The sequence below is a fragment of the Haliotis rufescens genome, unplaced genomic scaffold, assembly GCF_023055435.1.
Source record: "Haliotis rufescens isolate VD_foot unplaced genomic scaffold, xgHalRufe1.0.p SCAF_16, whole genome shotgun sequence".
Classification (NCBI taxonomy): domain Eukaryota; kingdom Metazoa; phylum Mollusca; class Gastropoda; order Lepetellida; family Haliotidae; genus Haliotis; species Haliotis rufescens.
Window position 1 is genome coordinate 13,299,372 of NW_025963846.1, and position 20,082 is coordinate 13,319,453.

Sequence of the window (20,082 nt, forward strand, 5' to 3'; positions counted from 1 at the left end):
GATACATAAATCATAACAAAAAAACCCATAAAACATCAAACTTTACTTATTGAAAGCGAACTATATCAACGCGGCGAGTCGTGGCTTCGTGGCTTCGTGACGTCATCCGTCCCAAAAATTCCATTTTGAGTGACATCCCTTGGTTTTGTAAACGGCAGAAAATGGCGGCTTCGGCAATGTCATTCGCTTGAAATAAAAGTTGCACCCAGTAAAGTTAGCGTTGGAAAGAAATCCAGACCCAGCTGATACTGAGAATGGATTGATATTTACGTTCTGTGAACTTTGAGGGTGTGTTTGAGTCATACTACGGCTACTGATGACGGGGATTACCGCTTGAGGCGGTGCGGTTGGGTTACCCGAAGCAATACACGACAGGGTGTGGAACTCTTTTGGTAAGTCGAACACTCTCAGTTGTAGCTTCGAATGGACGCTTCATTTCATATACATGATCTGTCTGACTTCAAAGCCTGTGTCATTCAAAGCCTGAATCGATGTCGCTCTCAGTTTTCCCAAAATGTTTTATTTATATAATGATGTTATTTTTAGACATTGAGGAATCCCCCGAAAGTAGTTCTGTGTGTCTCACCTCGATTGACAACGTTATCACGTTCATCGGGAAATGAACGACAGTCGGACAGTAGTGTTTAACTAGGCGAGGTCACCCACTACCCACTACTGCAATATTTAATCATATTTACTGTAATATTATTACTGTAACAGTAAAAGGATCTATTTGCACCTATCAGAATCAAGACTCTATACGATGAAACTGATTAATTATAATTCCGAAATGTAACAGTTACTTTTTGTTGGATTTTAAAAATCTTTTAAATTGTATTTCTCCTTCAAATACGCTGTATCATTTTTTAAATAGAGAGAGTACACTGACTCTCGATGTTGAATTTTAGTATTTCAATCATTGTGGCATAATAAAGGTTTAGAGCATCACTAATAAACAAAACGTTATGTCGAACAGAGCTTCTGTACTGATAACAAAAAGCAGATGGTCTTCAACAGATGGTTGGAGCGGTGGGGGTAGCTCGTCACGCCGAAGGCGCCGGTTTGATTTCCCTCATGGTTACAATGTGAAAAGTCCATTTCCAGTGTCCCCTACGTGATATTGATGTAATATGTCCATACTCACTCACTCACTCAGCAGATGGTGACGAATGATGCCCAGATCTCAGGACAGTAGAAACTAATGATGACAATAAATCTTGTTTAAAATTTTTATTAACATGTATTACATTTGTTTATAACGCCCGATTGATAGACGTGCTTCTTTTTGTTGGTATGGCCCGTATACTTCAACATGATTAATTAACTGCAGCAGTGTTGGGAGGGATCTTCATCTTACATTTCTCCCCTCAAGAGAAAAGGCCATAACCAGGTTGGGATGCTATTGAAGATGTTGTTGTTGTTGTTGTTGTTGTTTGGGATGGGGATGGGGATTCGTCCTGAAACATACATTAAATGGTTTCATTAAGAATACAAATGTAAGCGATTTGCAATGTGAAGGATGATAATTATTGAATGTAATTATTGATGTACGTCGTGGTGCAATACCCACGACACAAGTTGGTTGGTAGGTTGTTTAACGCCGCACTCGGCAATATACCAGCTATATGACGTCGGTCAGTGAATAATCGAGTCTGGACCAGACAATCCAGTGATTTGACATCATGCGCATCGATCCACGCAATTGGGATACGATGACATGCATCAACCAAGTCAGCGAGCCTGACCACCCGATCCCGTTAGTCGCCTATTACGATAAGCATAGTCGCCTTTTACGGCAAGCATGGGTTGCTGGAGACCTATTCTAACCCGGATCTTCACGGGTCTGCTCAAATGGCATACGATGACATGCTTTAACCGAATCACCGAGCCTGACCACCGATCCCGTTCGTCGCCTCTTCCGCCAAGGAAGGGTTGCTGAAGATCAATTCTAACCCGGATCTTCACACATCGTGCATCATGCGGTAAAGCCTTAGTAAAGTCTACCACCACCAGTCGAGATTCCTCCAAGACTTACTTCGAACACATGTCTTTCCGTCAGGGAAATGGGGTATGAATCCTGGATAACAGTTACATTTGTAGTCACCGTACATGTTGTAACAGTAGCCATTGCGACACAGGGCAGCACTCGTGTAATTACATTCATTGATGTCTGCAACAAACCAAATGGTGTACATATTTGAAATAATAATGTTTGGAGAGTGCATATTTAAAGCTTATTTAGCCACTATCCACACGTTAAACATATTATCGGAATCATATGTGTATATAGATAGTTAGACGTAAAAGAACTAGAATTCTCCCTGATATTAATTAATTCGAGATAATTAATTTTTCATTCCATCCATTATGACAATATGATGTAACAATAATCCTCATCATGATAATGTTTATGTAACATTCGTTATCTAGTTACCAAATTCAATTCTTTTGATCTGACACAGAATAAATGGAAACGAAAAGGGACAATTATTCGTTCATTGAACGACGCATGTTTGCGAATTAACGCCATACGCTTAAAGGTACTGACCTATACACTCGAAAGTCTGTAAACTGATTTCAAATCCTTGGTAGCAGACGCACGTGGACGCAGTGCCAGCAACATTATCGATACACTTGCCTCCGAAACCACAGCCAGAGATTGTGCAGTTGGTGGGAGCTGGAATAACAACATTAGAAAGTGTGTATGCTTGTCAAGTAGGACATGGTACATACCCCTTAAATATAACCACTGATCCTTTCTGATTCGTTTTTCACACTGTTCATTCCTTATATTGGAGAGTGTGTATACTGGTCACTTCTAATATTGTACATTTAAAGTTCCGTTCACTTGTAGAACTGTATACACACGTATACTCTCCGATCATGTCCAATATTGTGGCCGAAATATATATTCACTGATCTAATGCTGAAACGCAAAAAATGTCAAAATCATATTAATATGGTCCATTTTCTATGTTGCTTGACATAGTTTCTCATACTATTGCAGTCTTAACATATTTTCCCTGTGTCTTTCTATTTCTGTAACCGTCTCCGTGGTCTAGTGGTAGAGCGTCTTCCCGGAGAGCGGAAGGTTCGGGGTTCGATCCCAGGCCGCGTCATACCAAAATACGTTAAAATATGGAACTTGTTGTTACCTTGTCTGGCGCTCGGCATTAAGGGCCTAACACAAGGACTGGTCGGCTCGGAGTCAGTATACTGTGTCTGAGTGGGGTATTCGTGTGAAACTGCGGCATGGTATCTCAGTGGGCTATCACTATAAATCGGCATCAGTCCGGACTAGTACAAGCAGCCACACACACACACACGTCGCTATATGAGTGCAATAATCTTCAAGGCGACGTTAGACCCAATTTCACCTTACCTCTATTGCTGTATGCGAGCGTATACTCACTGATCATGGAACTTTCTGGATGGGACATATACACTTATAAATAATTATCAATACTGTCGGACCATTAGATGCTAGGATACTCATCTTTTTCATTTGGCAGGCGAGAGAATACTCACTCTTATAGTAGAAGCGACCACAGTTATTGCCTTTAAGATACGAGTATAGTAGTAGACATGTTTTTACAAGGTAATTCTACGATTAATGTTAATGAGTGAGTGAATGAGTAAGTTAGGTTTAACGCCGCTTTTAACAGTATTCCAGTTATATCGCGGCGTGCCAGCTTAATGTGGGAGGAAAGCCCGAAGTGATGCAGGTCTCAGACGTTTACCACTTCGGTGAAGCCCACGAGCACGGGTATGGTGCTGACAAACCTAGAAACATAATCGGGGCGAACCGGGATTCGAACCCACAATCATAGGTTTCTGGCGGGCCTAAGGGACGCAACTCTGCACAGCGAATCGCGGCCCCTTAGACGACTGGGCCACCCGTGCCCCCTAATGTTAATGTATCTTGAATATTTTGTAAAGACACTGCTTGAATGGTAATCAAATGGCAGCATTGTTATCAAGATCTCTATACTCTAATACATCGCATATCATGGTTATGATTTTTCCCTGTAGAATATGATGAAGAACTAGAAACTATAAAATATGCTAAGCTGGAAATGATATGTTATGATAAAATGAGTTCGAATTGACGATCAACTGAACGATGCACGCCTAAGGAACGTAACTCTATACTGCGTATTGCTTCACCTAAGAACATTAGACCACCCGCCTCTATACTTATGAACTACATGTACCGATTAATATATTTATCCAATTATCAAATATCAGTTGTATGCCCCAAAACATAAATCTTATTCTAATATAAAATACCTCTATAGGCGTGAACTTGAAGTAATATATTTTGTAACATATTTGACCATGTGTGATAATAAATTTTCGAAATAAATAATTTTATATGAATAACAATGACGTGAATATGCACTATAATCACATTGTGAAGAAACAGTTACAGTAAAGTACGGTTATAACGAACTCAAAGGGACTACTTATTTTCGTTAGTAGTTCGTTATAAGCATATACACAGTATAACTACAGCAAATAGTCGGGACCAAAAAGTAAGTTCGTTATATCCGTCAGTTCGTTATAAGCGTGTTCGTTATAACCGTAGTTTACTGTACTAGGAAGGACTTACTTGCAGCGTAGGCAGTTCCAGTGAAGGCGAATATGAAACAAGCAGCCACAATAGCAACCATTGTGTCGGGTGGTGATGATCTGAGCAGGTAAGGACTTCAGAGCGATACTGATTTGCAATGTAAACTGCACTTCTTTTATACAGGGAACTGTGACTCCGAATACAATAACACATTCCAGAGTGGCTCCCCGACATGAAATATGATAAATCACCTTTTTTTAAATGCTCAAATAAAACAGACTTTGTCTGTCACAGGGACACTAAAAGTAGGTTCTGGTAAGGTAAGGAGAGTGGCATGGTCACTGCTCTAAAGGTCAGTTCCGACTCTTTCGTGACCCTGGTTGACCTGAGATATTACTTATCTCGCTTTGCCCCACACCCTCTGTAACCTGATGGTCTTTACGCACAGCTATTATTTTTTTAAACGAGGTAGAAAGTAATTATTTCTAAGTATGTCTATCAAATGGTATCATCATCATCATCATCGTCATCATCATCATCATCATCACCACCACCACCATCATCATCATCATCATCATCATCATCATCATCATCATCATCATCATCGCTATTGTAAGGATAAAATGGGGTCGATGTGCCATAAATGGTTCGGATATCTATATTTACTTATTGATCATCTAATCACTACGACGCATCGGAAATATTAACTCATTCAATCCGGTTCGTGTTACAGCAATATTTAAGAATATCTTTAAAATGAAGCATCTATTAGAGCTATTATTTCACAAGCTTTATCGATGACAAGTTCCCTCCTAAAATAGTGTGAAAAAATGTCGAGAGTGAAAAAATTGCTCAATAGTGTTGACAAAATATTGCAATAAAAATAGAAAGTTCTGTTTGTGAATGTAAAAGAAGCTGTCTCATCTGTATGTCACAGTATGTCGACCCGTGAAGATCCGGGGTAGAATAGGTCTTCAGCAACCCATGCTTGCCGTAAAAGGCGACTATGCTTGTCGTAAAAGGCGACTAACGGGATCGGGTGGTCAGGCTCGCTGACTTGGTTGATGCATGTCATCGTATCCCAATTGCGTGGATCGATGCTCATGATTTCAATCACTGGATTGTCTGGTCCAGACTCGATTATTTTACAGACCGCCGTCATATAGCTGGAATATTGCTGAGTGCGGCGTTAAACAACAAACAAACAAACAAACAAATCACAGTATGTCAAATATATGTGGCGAACAGGTCGTGGCGAACAGGTCATGGCCAGGTCATGGCCAGGTCATCGTGGTCTTGCTAAATCCGATGTCCTCAGGTGAACGGACACAGACCTTGAGATGTCCATCAGATTACATTTAGACAATGATATATGGTACATTTATACGTCCAGAAATTAAGAGAATAGGTGTATGAGCTATTAATTCCGCTTGTCTGTATTAAGGTTTATTGGTTAAGGTATTTCTAAAATCCGCATGATCAGTTCAAATGAAAGAATGGAATAGGGTCAGTGTGCAGTTTGATGGACTTGTTAATTACAACACCACATTTTCATGTGTATGTTTGCCCACCAGGACTTGCTCGTCCATGTATATGTTGTGTGTATATGTCCACAGACAGAGCAACTCAGAGACAGTTTGTGGTGTAGCATAGTCGACACTTGTCCAGTGGAAGTCAGCGTGGCTCTTCATAACAAGCAGGAAATTGAGTTAGTTTGCTGTCTCCTAGCATGTACGCCCCCGATCCCAGCAAGTCCAGAGATGGTAGAGAACTTTGCAAAAGCTGCAGTCATAGGTCTCTTCCAATTGAAGAAATATAAAGACCTTGTGAAGAAACATTTTATGTTCTGACATGTGAGCAGGGATAGACTTAACATAAAAATGCCTGTTTTCGTACACTTGTAAATACTGTATTTATATGTTTGTAACTCTCCTGTGGAGGAATAAAGAATATATATATATATTCTACTATTTACTTATATATCACCGTTTAAATTATTTCAGCCACGCATAGATATATATAACGTCAACGCCTGAAGATAACCAGTCTCGATTATCGGCAGAAACAGATTCCATTGTGAGTACAATGCTAAATAGTGATGAAAATTATATAATAAACGTCTTCTTTCAAAATTCGTCCATTCTACTTAAGAATACATTAACTTAATTTGAAGTCAGTAAGGGTGTCTTGTTGAGATACTGGTAACGATAACGGCTTCAGAAAACGGGTGGTAAAAAAATAATTATGCTCCAGCCTGTTAAAAAATAAAGACATTGCCTGTTGCAAGGTGTTTTCCTTAAAAGGAAATCAGACTCATAGTTTTAAAAAAAATTAAACAAATATCTGTTTCTTTTTAGTTAAGGCTGAAACATATCTATTATCGATACACAATCCATCGCCTCACTGTCAGTTCATAATATTACAGCATATACTCACAGTGTACATGTGCAATGGTGCCTCTTAATCAATACAATTATCACCAGCAGAATCAAAACGTCAAAACTTACATGATCTCGAATATTTCACATTTGCTTATACTGATATAATGCGTTTACAAAACAATCCATTTCTAATGTAACAAATGTTATATTTGGGATAACACTTCCTTAGTAAAGTACAGATTCTAGTACTTTATTTTTGGTTGAGTCCCGTCCGGGATTCGAACCAATACCTGCCAGGATGAGGCACCTAATCGCCAGCACACATAGTCAGCGATCTAACCCACTCAGCCACCGAGGCTTCCACAAAAATGAAAGTCCGACAACTGGTAGTCTAGATCACATACTTTGAGTACCCCCCTGACAAGTGTAAGCTATGAATACACAATGCCATTTAGAAAGTGGTCAAATGTAACAAATGTTATATTTGGGATAACACTTCCTTAGTAAAGTACAGATTCTAGTACTTTTTTTCTTACATTTAACCACTTTCTAAATGGCATTGTGTATTCAATTCATTTCTATTATAACATTACTTTATGTGTGTAATGACATGTGCATTTGTAACTCCTTTTCGTCCTTAGTGCAACGGGCATTCTATACATTCTATACTGGCTATAAGTTTACAAGTGGAACTGCACATTGATGACATGTTATCAAGAAGCATCATTGCTGGCAAGTGATGGAACGATATTTTACACCCTAGTCAGCAATACTCCAGTCATGCCAGCGATCCACGTATTGGGGTATTTTACACAACTCACACGGCACAGACTTTGTACCCACATGATTCTCACAAGTGGGCGTTTACGACCAACATGGGGTACATGGCACCTATGCTTTCACGGCATAACCACGATTCTTACTCAAAAGTTCTGTTATTCTATATGATCGTGATACGGTCGGAATCGTACAACGGACTCTGCTTTAAGTGGTTATGTCTTATGCTTATGGAAAATGTTTTTGTCGGTTTTATTTTATCGTACATGAATTATCAATGTTCGCTTAAAATATACGTTCGAAATGGCGTACCTTCGCATTACTGACGATAAATGTTTGCTAAACAGTAATGAATAATATTCAAATATTTTATTATGTACATGGTTGCACAGAATGTACTCGTGTTGACTTGAGTAAACAGGTACACCTTTTGTTCCTGCCATGTCGTACTGACGTGTATATCTCTAGATTGACTGTGATGTGATGAGTGTTAACTGGACATGATATCTAGTTAAACTCTTAGTTTATCTCAGTATTTTGAATTATGAGCAATAGCCTGGCATTGATTGTTTGCACTCAGCAATATTCCAGCTATATGACGGCAGTCTGTAAATAATCGCGTCTGGACCAGACAATCCAGTGATTGACATCATGAACATCGATCCACGCAATTGGGATCGATGACATGCATCAACCAAGTCAGCGAGCCCGACCACCCGATCCCGTTAGTCGCATCTTACGACAAGCATAGTCACCTTTTACAGCAAGCATGGGTTAGCTAGTCAAGATATAAATATAGCATTGATAGGGTGTTTTCATATAGGCTTTGTGATAAGTCCTCGGTCTGTCATATTGGCCTTTTGCAGGCTGTAATAGGCCTCGGTCTGTCTTATTGGCCCTGGCAGGCTGTAATAGACCTCGGTCTGTCATACTGGCCCTGGTAGGCTGTAATAGACCTCGGTCTGTCATATTGGCCCTGGTAGGCTGTAATAGACCTCGGTCTGTCATATTGGCCCTGGTAGGCTGTAATAGGCCTCGGTCTGTCATACTGGCCCTGTAATAGGCCTCGGTCTGTCATACTGGCCCTGGTAGGCTGTAATAGACCTCGGTCTGTCATATTGGCCCTGGCAGGCTGTAATAGACCTCGGTCTGTCTTATTGGCCCTGGCAGGCTGTAATAGGCCCCGGTCTGTCTTATTGGCCCTGGCAGGCTGTAATAGGCCTCGGTCTGTCATACTGGCCATGGCAGGCTGTAATAGGCCTCGGTCTGTCATACTGGCCCTGTAATAGGCCTCGGTCTGTCATAATGGCCCTGGCAGGCTGTAATAGACCTCGGTCTGTCTTATTGGCCCTGGCAGGCTGTAATAGGCCTCGGTCTGTCATACTGGCCCTGACAGGCTGTAATAGGCCTCGGTCTGTCTTATTGGCCCTGGCAGGCTGTAATAGGCTTCGGTCTGTCTTATTGGCCCTGGCAGGCTGTAATAGACCTCGGTCTGTCTTATTGTCCCTGGCAGGCTGTAATAGACCTCGGTCTGTCATATTGGCCCTGGCAGGCTGTAATAGGCCTCGGTCTGTCTTATTGGCCCTGGCAGGCTGTAATAGGTCTCGGTCTGTCATACTGGCCCTGGCAGGCTGTAATAGACCTCGGTCTGTCTTATTGGCCCTGGCAGGCTGTAATAGGCCTCGGTCTGTCATACTGGCCCTGGCAGGCTGTAATAGACCTCGGTCTGTCTTATTGGCCCTGGCAGGCTGTAATAGACCTCGGTCTGTCTTATTGGCCCTGGCAGGCTGTAATAGACCTCGGTCTGTCATACTGGCCCTGTAATAGGCCTCGGCATTGTCCAAACTGTTTCACCGAGGACCTATTACAAAGCCAATATAAAACATCCATAACATAACAGAATAGTAATGACCTCACATACATTTTTTATTGTTCAATTATAGAATAAAAAGACAAAATTCAACTTATCAAACAATGATGTTAACGCCAATAAACGGAGGCTCCTTTTAACGGAGACACATGGTTGGCTTAGGTTTGGGAAATTCTGCTCTCGGGTTATTCCCATTCTGTTTTCAGTATCAAGTCAATACCATAAAATATCACTTTCCAACACTAATCGATGCCATTGGCGGCCACATAGCTTCATCATCGCAAGTATTTGTTTATAAACATTCATTCCCTGGCCACAGGCTGCGCTGATCACACCTGTTGACAGCACGCCTCCTGTACAGACTCGAGACGTTGTCGCATATAAGACTCACAGCTAAAATCCACCCAATCCACGGTGCAATAAATCATGGGAATATAAAGTTTTAAAAGTGTAAGCCAATTTGGGCATTATGGATATTCTTACCGGCAATGAAAAGCAGGGCGGATTTTAAATCAGTATAAACGCCTCAAGAAAACGGATTACAACGCTTGGTATGAAAACGTCCATTCGATGATCAAATTGAGAACATGTCAGCTTTTTAAGTTATATTTTAATACAGAACCCTTATGCTGCCCAATGGTCTATTTTAACTTGCTTAAGTTGTGTTTATTTAGAACTAGGAATACAAACGAACAGATACTGTAATTTCCCTCTTCCTCCCAATAAAAGAGTGCCTAAATTTTGTTTAAATGTATCGAAGATAAAAACACCATTATATTTTTTTTACGGTATCTGCTGAATTACCAAATATGTTTAATATTCCAGCATTTGTCAATAACATAAATGTTTTAAAACTAAACGGATAATTTATCTCTATATATACTAAGTCGTCTTTTAATTAATGAGTCTTTAATTGGCCTTTAAATATTTCCGTCACTTCCATACACGAAACTTATAAATATATTTAAAACAATATTTATTTATTTTTTATCAGAAATCAGAATCAGATCAAGATGTTTATGTTGACACTGAGCTCCCATCTCCCGGACTAAGAAAGTCAGAAAGGTCAACGGATGTGAATCCCATTGACTCCTAAATGCACTATTACGGTCAACATCCGTTATTATGATTGTGCACAAAGTGCGAACTATGTCGTTACCATCAGCACAGTCACCAGGTTGACAATTAATATAAAAATCTTAATTTGTCTCCACAAATTTCATAATTGAATAAAGATTTAATTTATTTTGCTTCATCCTTTCTGTTGGTTTCACCTTTAACCTGTGACTTGTCCTCGGGTGACTCAACTTTAGGTGTTTCATTTGTCAAGGCGGCGTCAGACGGCGTACTGAAAAAGTGTTCTTCCATCTTACCCATAGCTAATGCAAGTAACTGCGGTCCAACCAGCTTCACAACAACATTGAAAAGATTCATCATCATCTCTGTTTCATTGTTGACTTCTTTCCGAGCCGTTTCTCTATAATTTGGAGGATTACCCCCACACAGCATCTTCCTCCGTTCGACTTCTACCTCTAGACGCTGTCGTTCCTTCTGAAGATCACTTTCCATTTGCAGTCTTTCTTTCTCTATTTCCAGTTTCATTTTCTCAATTTCTAACTGTTGCTCCTTTTGCTGTTCTTTCATGCTCAACTGTTGTACAAGTTGGGTGATCTTCTCTGTCTGAGCCTCTTCCATTGCTGTCATTTTGGCCTGATATTCCTCTTGTATCTTCTTCTTTTCCTTATTGACTTCAGCCTCGTGTACCTGTCTGAGCTGTTCCTCCCTCCTCAGCATCACCTTCTCAGCTTCTTTGTACATGTCGCTTGTATAGACCTCACCAGAGTTGTTAGAATGGATCCTGTCCACCATGTCCAGAAACCTTTGAACCGTCCCGCCCCTCTCCTCTGGAGATGCCCTGTTATTAAAGGCAATGTATCTATTGCCACAAGACTTCAGAAGATCTCGTAGCATTTGTGGTACGTTTTCCAGGTATTTCTCAATAGTCTTGCCGCTATAATCCAAGTCATCCTTTCTAGTGAACAGAACCATAAGGTACTTCATCATTCCCTCCCCAAAGACGTTCTTGAAGTGTTCTACGGTATCTTGTTCCTCTTTCGTGAATCTATCAATCCTGACAACCATGATAAAAGCATGTGGTCCAGGTGCCGTCATTCCAATACATTTCACCACCTCTCTGGTGATGTCGGCATTGGACATGCCTGTATCAAACAGTCCAGGAGTGTCAATGATATGAACGTTTCGTCCAAACCTCTGACAGATGGCCCTTTGGCATTTGTCGGTGACAGACTGACCACATGCGTCGGACTTGAATTCATCCCGACCTAGGATGTTGTTACACGTTGTGCTTTTCCCTGACCCTGTCCGTCCCAACACGACGAGTCTTCTCTCTGGACAAACGTCATCTGACCAGCCGATAGGCGCATCTGGAGAGTGATTTTATACTTAATAAATGTGTGTTTCAACAAAAATAAGTTTTCTTAGCCTTGTAAAATACACATTCATAATAAGGAATTAAAATTGCGTGAGTGAGTTGGATTTTACGCCGCTTTTAGCAATATTCCAGCAATATCACGGCTGGGGACACCAGAAATGGGCTTCACACATTGTACCCATGTCGGGAATCGAACCCGGGTCTTCGGCGTGACGAACGAACGCTTTAACCACTAGGCTACCCGACCGCCCCGAATTAAAATTGAGTCACTGATGCATATGGTTATGTGACAGAGGCAGTTCTTTCTCTATCAATCTTCATTTCTTCTGATTTTACCTAGGGGAACGGGTGGCCCAGTCGTCTAAGGCGCCGCGATTTGCTGTGCGTCCCTTGGGAACGCCAGAAACCTATGATTGTGGGTTCGAATCCCGGTTCGCCCGCTTATGTTTCTAGGTTTGTCAGAACCATACCCGTGCTCGTGGGTAAACGTCTGAGACCTGCATCACTTCGGGCTTTCCTCCCACATTAAGCTGACACGCCGCGATGTAACTGTAATACTGTTAAAAGCGGCGTTAAACACAACTCACTCACTCTGATTTTACTAGCAGTTCACGACACTTACTAGCTGCTAATACACAGAAATACAAAATAGTTAGTGGTTTCCGCAACATCATAGAAACATATGTAAATACGAAGGAATGAGTATGAAAGAATTACCAACTGCAAATCTACATTATTGGAATCTCACAACACGAGTGATGTAGAATTAAATAGCCAAGGGAAGTTACATATTGATTTATGGATGGATATTTTGATATTTACAGAAAAGAGTTAGCATTTCTCTACTCACCCATTCTTGGAATATTTTCTGTGTTTATATTTTGTTGGTCCAATCCTACAAAAAAGTTCATCGTTTAGAATGCTATACATTATGTTTATAATAATGGCTACTAACGGTATGTCTGGTGACTCATACAAAACACCTGTCTGACCTATTTTGAATAAGGTACAAAAGACGTACACATGTTAATATAGAGAATCTCACCCGAGTGTCTTTTGATATGAAATATATCAACACGAGTTGATAAAAGTGGAAATATTCCGAGGCTTGCCGAGTATGAACCTTCATAGAGTGAGGGCCAAACCGTATGAACGTCGGAGCATGTGACAGTCAATTCTTAATTATTAGTGAATGCAAGCGTTTGCGTAATCATGTATCTAGTTCCCAGGTACAATATTGATCCTATTTTCGCTTTCACTTCAGGCATGAAATATTGCGAAGGTTAGCTTAGTATGATAGCGATAAGAATATACACACGTCACGATCCATTAAACATGGTAAAGAAAGTGCTATCACACTTTAGAAGTCGACATCGACCAAAGGAAAACACAGGGTTGTTGGATAGAACACTTAAAATGACAAGAAGTGTTATAATTGTAGCATCACTTTCTTCTTACACTCAAATTTTCTTAATACGTATATGCATTGCAAAATAATGTTTGACGGATGAACAGCAGAAGAAGTACATACCTGCTGCTAATGCCTCACTCTATCTAGACACATTTTGTGAACAGCTAGACACGAATCAGGTTTGCTGTTTGACAACACAGCAGCTTGACACGTCAGAAGCCTTGGGTTGCCCACAACGCGGAAATAAAAATAAACGCAATAGCTCATTGAATAGATATTGAACACTGTGACATTTTAAATCCCCAAAACCAGATTCCTCGAGAATGGAGCTTTCCTAGGACATGAGAGGAGGAAGTGTTTCTGACTAATAATAATTGAAATCACAAACAAGGGCGTTTCCAGGTTTTGCAACAGGGCAATATCATTTGTTGTAGTCTTTTGTACACGTTACAGCTACAACACGACTCAGTTCGTTTATACATTTGTGCGCTGGGTTGACGTGATACGAACAGTATGGCGGTATGTATAGTGAAATACATTGCTGTAACATTTAAGTGAATAATACATTTTAAAAAGGTTGCGCTTAAATGCAATTATGTTTGTTGTTTGCCATGTAGTGCACCATCTGAGTGCAGTTCCATCCAGGATATGACAATTAATTGGTTTTACAGCATTAACAATGTATCAGTCATATCGTAACGGCCTTTGCATATTTGATCCTGAACCAGACACACTAGTGGTGGACACAACAACGAACCGCACGAAACACATGATCAGCCAGGTCACACTTCAGGTCTTTGTTAAAGAATGGGGTAAACTGAAAATGGTACTGGACGTCAATCTAACTTCTGATGTAACGAAGTCGGACACAGCGAACTTCGGCTATAAGGTGGTGAACTGGTTGCACACGGGGATCTTCATTATCAGACCTCGTTATATGTGTCGTCCTTTTTAGCCCGATTATTTGAATCAGGGATACAGGTTTTGTGTCTTTTCAGGCATTCATATAACCTACATCATATTCTGACTGGCTAAAGTAACACCAAGGTGACAAAAGTAAGTAACTCTACATACAACTTGCACCCTCTTTGACTATTAGTAAATAGATAGTGTGACGAGGAATAAATATCCATTTGAAATGTGTATTCAGAAACGAATTATGGAATTATTTTTGAGTGACTGATTGCATTGCTTGTCATGTTGTTTTATGGCCTGTTTAAGAGTATAACCGATTATATTAAGTCCGTATTTGTGCTGCTGGACAAATGTACAGAATGTATGAGTACATTCAGAACATTGCAAACGCATTTAGATATTCATAACATATGTAGGCTTATACCCATAATATAATATGTTCCCATGTTCCTTTGCTCATTCTAGTGTGGACCTGTCCCGCCTGTTCCTTCATAAATGAGGTTGAAGAAACAAGATGTGAGATGTGTCGAGCAGAGAACCCAAGTGACCTCCATCACCACGACATTGTCATTCAGTCTCTGATAGGTTTGTGTTCCTTTCCATTTTTACGCGAAAAACGTAGGTCACCGTGACATGGTTGTGGGGTTGTAGCAAACTAAGGCTAAAATATGAACCACACAATCTCTTTGTGAAGGTACTGTGACAGAATGGATGGTAATCATGATACACAGGAGTCGGATAATAAGGTTGTAAATTCATTTCAAACCCCAGCCTTCATTAAACCAATATATTTTTACACAAAATTACCCAGCCACAGATTTCTGTTTAAGTTTTTTTGCAGGAATGAGTGATGTCAATAAAATTTAACAACAGATCTTCCAATTTCGATTACATAAAGAAACAAACTCGATATACTTTCTTTTGCTCTCTATCTTCTTTCTTTTAGAATGGGAATGTACAAAATGTACATTCATCAACGAGGGAGATAACTGGGAATGTATCATCTGTGGTTCACTCAGGTCATGGGACAGAACGTTTGAGGAAGATATTCTGACTAAGGGGTAATCCAGTTCAAAGTCTTTTCAAGAAACTCATTTAGGAGGTGCAAATGCACTGGCAGGTTTGTCTATTTTACTACATAACTGCACGACACATAAAGGTACATGTAGGTCCGGTGTTTTCAGCGATAACCTGTCATTGTGAAACTAAAGAAAAACATCCTGAGCAACAGTTTACCTATTGCATATTTTGTCTTAATTTACGGCTGTCTAATAGGAATGTTTTTGTAATTGATTTTATTAATGAATACATATTGTGTTACTACAAGTAAATAAATGAATAATTGAACATACAAAAGCAGGATACTGATAAATCCACCCATCCATCCATACATACATACATACATACATACATACATACATACATACATACCGTGTACAGAGAAGGTATATTTTGAACGTAACGGTGCTTAATCGCTCGTCTTTTCCAGTGGAAGTAGTTACGGCTTAATGTACAATTGAATTCCTTCGGGCTTCCAGATGGTGAAGTAGCGGATGAAGCTGTCTACAGTGCCGCCTGTGGAGGAGAAGAGGTTAGAATGGTTCTTCTGGGACGGACTGGGGCCGGGAAAAGTTCATCTGGAAACACCATCCTTGGTAATCAAGTGTTTCCCATTTCACTGACCGGTGTTACTAAAGAATGCAAGCGTGGTACAAGCATTAGGTTCGGACGCCGTCTTCAGGTTATAGACACACCTAGGATGTATGACACAGAAATGCCGACTGAAGACATCGCCCGAGAGGTTGTCAAGTGTGTTGGGATGACTGCTCCCGGGCCCCATGCGTTTATACTCCCTGTCAGTGTTGACAGATTCACAGAGGAAGAACAGAATACCATTGAACATTTCTTGAATATATTTGGGAGAGGCATGTTGGATTACTTGATCATTCTTTTTACCAGAAAGGATGATCTTATTTACAATAATCAAACAATTGAAGATTTTTTGGGAAAAGAATCCAACAAATTAAAATCTATACTGGAAGATTGTAACGGCAGGTATGTCTCGTTTAATAACAGAGGATCACACAGTGAGAAGGACCAAGATGTTCAAACCTTACTGGAGGTCATTGATAAGATGGTCCATGACAACGGAGGGAAGGTTTATACCAATGAGATGTACCAAGAGGCAGAAAAGGTTATGCAGGAGAAGGATGATCAACTGAAGCGGGAATACGAAGAAACCATGCAATCCCAACTTGATGAGGTCAGAAGACAGACGAAACTCCAGGTGAAGCAGCTCGAACAGGACCATGAAGAAGTCATCAAGCAGTTTTCGACGAGACTTGAACAGCTGGATACTGAACGTGCATCTCAGTCGTCCACCAGCGATTGGGAGAACATTAGAAGACAATTACAAGAACTGAAACTGCAACATAAAAATGAAATCCAAGCAATACGAGATCTTGGAGCCAAGAAAGTTCAGGTGGATTTTAGAGAACAAGCGCGTTGTGAAGCTGTAAAGGGTGGTAGTTTTCTTAAAGACAAAATGCTACCTGCACTCATGTCTTTAGGGAAGGAATTCCTGCCACACCTTCTAGCTTTTGGCCTTGCTGTGATAGCATCACGTTTGAAATTAAAGTCAACATAGGACATGGTGGAAGATGTTCAAGAACTGAGACATTGTCAACACCAGTGGCATAATTATTCACACGATGCAAGTGCTAGATAATTCTTCGTCCTTATTATGAAGATTTGTAATGTCCTTTATCAACAGGGCAATGGTGAAAACCTTTGATTTTCTTATCTTTAATACAGAACACACTTACGTAAGAATATATTTGTGTTTTAAAGTTCAAATGTGGAATAAATAAATAAGGAACTCTCTGCAGTTGTTTTAGAACATCATTTCTTCTGACTTTCCTTTATATTTATGCATATTCAATTAAACAGTATTTCAGTTATATCATCACCTGTCAGCTTGATGTGGGAGGAAAGTCAAATGTCAGATTTAAGATATTTACTACTTTGATAAAAGCCCTGGTGTATAAGTAGGTGCCTGATCAAACAAACAAAAACGTAACAATCATTCAGCAAACATACTTGATTTATTAAGAAAATGTACATATTTCTGAACAATGAGCAGACTACGAAATTAGTCATCATATAATTTCAATAAAATATGAATAATTACAGATGAATATATGATTTATCAAGAATATAAGTCAGATAAAGATAAAGTTCAGCACCTTATGATAAGTAAATAATGACAACAGTGGTGAGTCAACAGGCATAGAACACCGTCAGATTGTAACAAATTAACAATGGATCACTATTCTAATATAGTTTACTAAACATCAACTACAATAGGAGCATTCCTGCTGTACATGCATTCATGCTTATTGATATACAGTGTTTTGTGGATGCTGCAGTAGCACATTGAATCTGTGCTAACCACTGTTAACATACCCTGTATCAGGCATGTATGCTTCATCATTTGTGGTGTAGTGTTAATAATCACTGTTTTCATACACCTATCAATGATATGAGGCATTGTGCATGTGCAATAAAGTCAAAATGGAGACGGTCATATCAAAGGGGTTTTGAATGAGCAATCGATATCAGCCCTGGTGGTAAGAAATTAGAGTTATGTCCCTTAGGAAGTGTTGCCTTCTCATCTGCTCAAATAGCTTTCCCATGACAATAACTTCCAATCTAGGTGAAAATGTTTTGCATTCACCTGCAAATAGATAAATTTTACAATTTTATGTAGTGGTATGTGATAAAAAGATTATCATATGTCAGTTTCATATCATACCCCATATCATCTCTCTGGCCTTCAGCCCTCAGGTTGATATGGGGGTCAAGGGTTGATATGGAATATATACTGCTGTATAATAACCAATAAATATCATAAACTGTGTCGTGTATGCTTTATTTCATCTTTACTGTTGGTGTATGTATGCGTTGATAATTGTTATGTGTATGTATAGATAATCACTGATCTCACACTGCGTCATACATTATTACTGTTATGTGTATGTGTGGATAATCACTCATGTAACACACTGCATCATGCATTATTACTGTTATATGTATGTGTAGATAATCACTGATATCACACACTGCATCATGCATTATACTGTTATGTGTATGTGTAGATAATCACTGATATCAAACACTGCATCGTGCATTTTTGAATCTACTGATAAAGTATGTGTTGATAAAATAATGGGAGGAGCCTGTTGGATGCAATTCAGACAGTAATAAAATGCTGACAAGGGAATTATTACTAATTAATGTTTCATTTTGGCCTCGTTCATTATCACGGCATCCAAAAGATATAATATATATGATATATATCTGAAGTAGATCAATAATTGAATATAAAAATTAACTAGTACATTCAAAATCTATCAAACAGAATTCAGCCTATGTTATCTAGATACACTTTTACATGAAAATATATTAGAAAAAATATAATAGAAAAAGTGTCACAATTATTTTACTTTAAAAAAATTAAAAACACATCAAAATTATTCTACATAAACATACGGTCTGTGAAGCATCATTTATAAAATGACAACATTCTCTGTAATTCATTCCATTTTGTGACCTCAGCTAAAATACATGTTCATTATTCTATTAATTGATTTCAGGGCTATAAATGTGGTGAATTATATAAACATATCGATTGCTTTCACCCTATCACCAAACCTTTCCAAATATGAAACATAGGCAAAAAGATATGTGGCATGAAAAACATAAATATTATCTAAATATCTACACCACTTATCCTAACCCAAGAATGTAGAGTATACTCAATAACTGCTCCACATTATTGGTTTGTTTTTCATCCATATAGTCAGGAAATATGTTTATGAGCTGAGACCATCATCAATTCATTATTAGTATTATGTACCTGTCTAGCTACCAAACACCTAGCTCATATTATTTCATTGGAAGCACCTACCATACACCACATATGTAGTATTACCAAACATTCTCACTTGCTGTGAATTGCATCCTTTAGCAGATACGTTTCACAGATGTTTGGCAAAATTTGTTTAAAATGAAAAAAGTGATACCAGTCTAACGGTTCTTGAATGAGTTTAATGTAAATCTAAAAATTAATTTTGAGTGGCCTAATGAAACATAGACTGGCAGGGAAGACCTATTGTTTCGGAATCTTACTGTACAGATGATAGCAGTGTGAAGTATCTACCTCTTATGTAATGTCAAATCTAGCTGTGAGACAGTGATGAGTATGTGTACCCTAAGTCCTTGAAGTATTAACTTCATTGAGAGGCATTTAGAAGTTTGAGTACTTAGTAAGGATAAAATATATGGATGAACAACTTCTTTATTAAAATAGGAACGATGTTTCGGTGTAGGTTCTTGCTTGATAACCGTGTTAGAACCTACACCGAAACGTCGCTCCTATTGTAATAAAGAAGTTGTTTATCCATATATTTTATCCTTACCTTGAAGTATTATCTGGGCATATGGCATAGGTACATGCAAGGACTGAGTGACCATCTTGTCACTATTTCCTTTATGGCAACAGGAATGCTCCCTCGCTTGTTTTCATTTTTTCCATATTTGACTTAAAATAGAATTTACATAGTAATTATGTATAAGAATATATTATACTCATAACGATGATGTCACCTTAGACAGATTGCATCGTGTCCCTGTAACTTACAT

The 20,082-nt window shown here is 39.2% G+C and overlaps 3 protein-coding genes across 7 annotated transcripts; 1 reads left to right on the forward strand and 2 right to left on the reverse strand.

The window, feature by feature from the left end:
• Positions 1-1,266: 1,266 nt before the first annotated feature.
• Positions 1,267-4,682, reverse strand: LOC124135924 (latent-transforming growth factor beta-binding protein 3-like). Its single transcript, XM_046501621.2, has 4 exons — positions 4,613-4,682; positions 2,549-2,677; positions 2,036-2,170; positions 1,267-1,457 (listed from the first exon to the last, which is right to left on the reverse strand). The coding sequence occupies exons 1-4, from the start codon at positions 4,671-4,673 to the stop codon at positions 1,354-1,356; spliced, it is 429 nt and encodes a 142-aa protein (XP_046357577.2). The 5' UTR covers positions 4,674-4,682; the 3' UTR covers positions 1,267-1,353.
• Positions 4,600-19,491, forward strand: LOC124135891 (GTPase IMAP family member 9-like). Of its 4 annotated transcripts, XM_048396891.1 has the most exons (5): positions 13,843-13,983; positions 14,463-14,520; positions 14,845-14,964; positions 15,326-15,499; positions 15,918-19,491. In XM_048396891.1, exon 5 carries the CDS (start codon positions 15,977-15,979, stop codon positions 17,024-17,026), a length of 1,050 nt encoding a protein of 349 aa, XP_048252848.1. In that variant the 5' UTR covers positions 13,843-13,983; positions 14,463-14,520; positions 14,845-14,964; positions 15,326-15,499; positions 15,918-15,976; the 3' UTR covers positions 17,027-19,491. The 4 variants fall into 4 exon arrangements, with proteins under 4 accessions (XP_048252847.1, XP_046357523.2, XP_046357519.2 ...); XM_048396890.1 differs by lacking the exons at positions 13,843-13,983; positions 15,326-15,499 and adding an exon at positions 4,600-4,700; XM_046501567.2 differs by lacking the exon at positions 15,326-15,499 and having other exon boundaries at positions 13,840-13,879.
• LOC124135876 (GTPase IMAP family member 9-like) lies at positions 9,640-13,716 on the reverse strand. Of its 2 annotated transcripts, none has more exons than XM_046501543.2 (3): positions 13,585-13,716; positions 12,904-12,948; positions 9,640-12,045 (listed from the first exon to the last, which is right to left on the reverse strand). In XM_046501543.2, the coding sequence occupies exons 2-3, from the start codon at positions 12,905-12,907 to the stop codon at positions 10,844-10,846; spliced, it is 1,206 nt and encodes a 401-aa protein (XP_046357499.2). In that variant the 5' UTR covers positions 12,908-12,948; positions 13,585-13,716; the 3' UTR covers positions 9,640-10,843. The 2 variants fall into 2 exon arrangements, with proteins under 2 accessions (XP_046357499.2, XP_046357507.2); XM_046501551.2 differs by lacking the exon at positions 13,585-13,716 and adding an exon at positions 13,099-13,225.
• Positions 19,492-20,082: the final 591 nt, after the last annotated feature.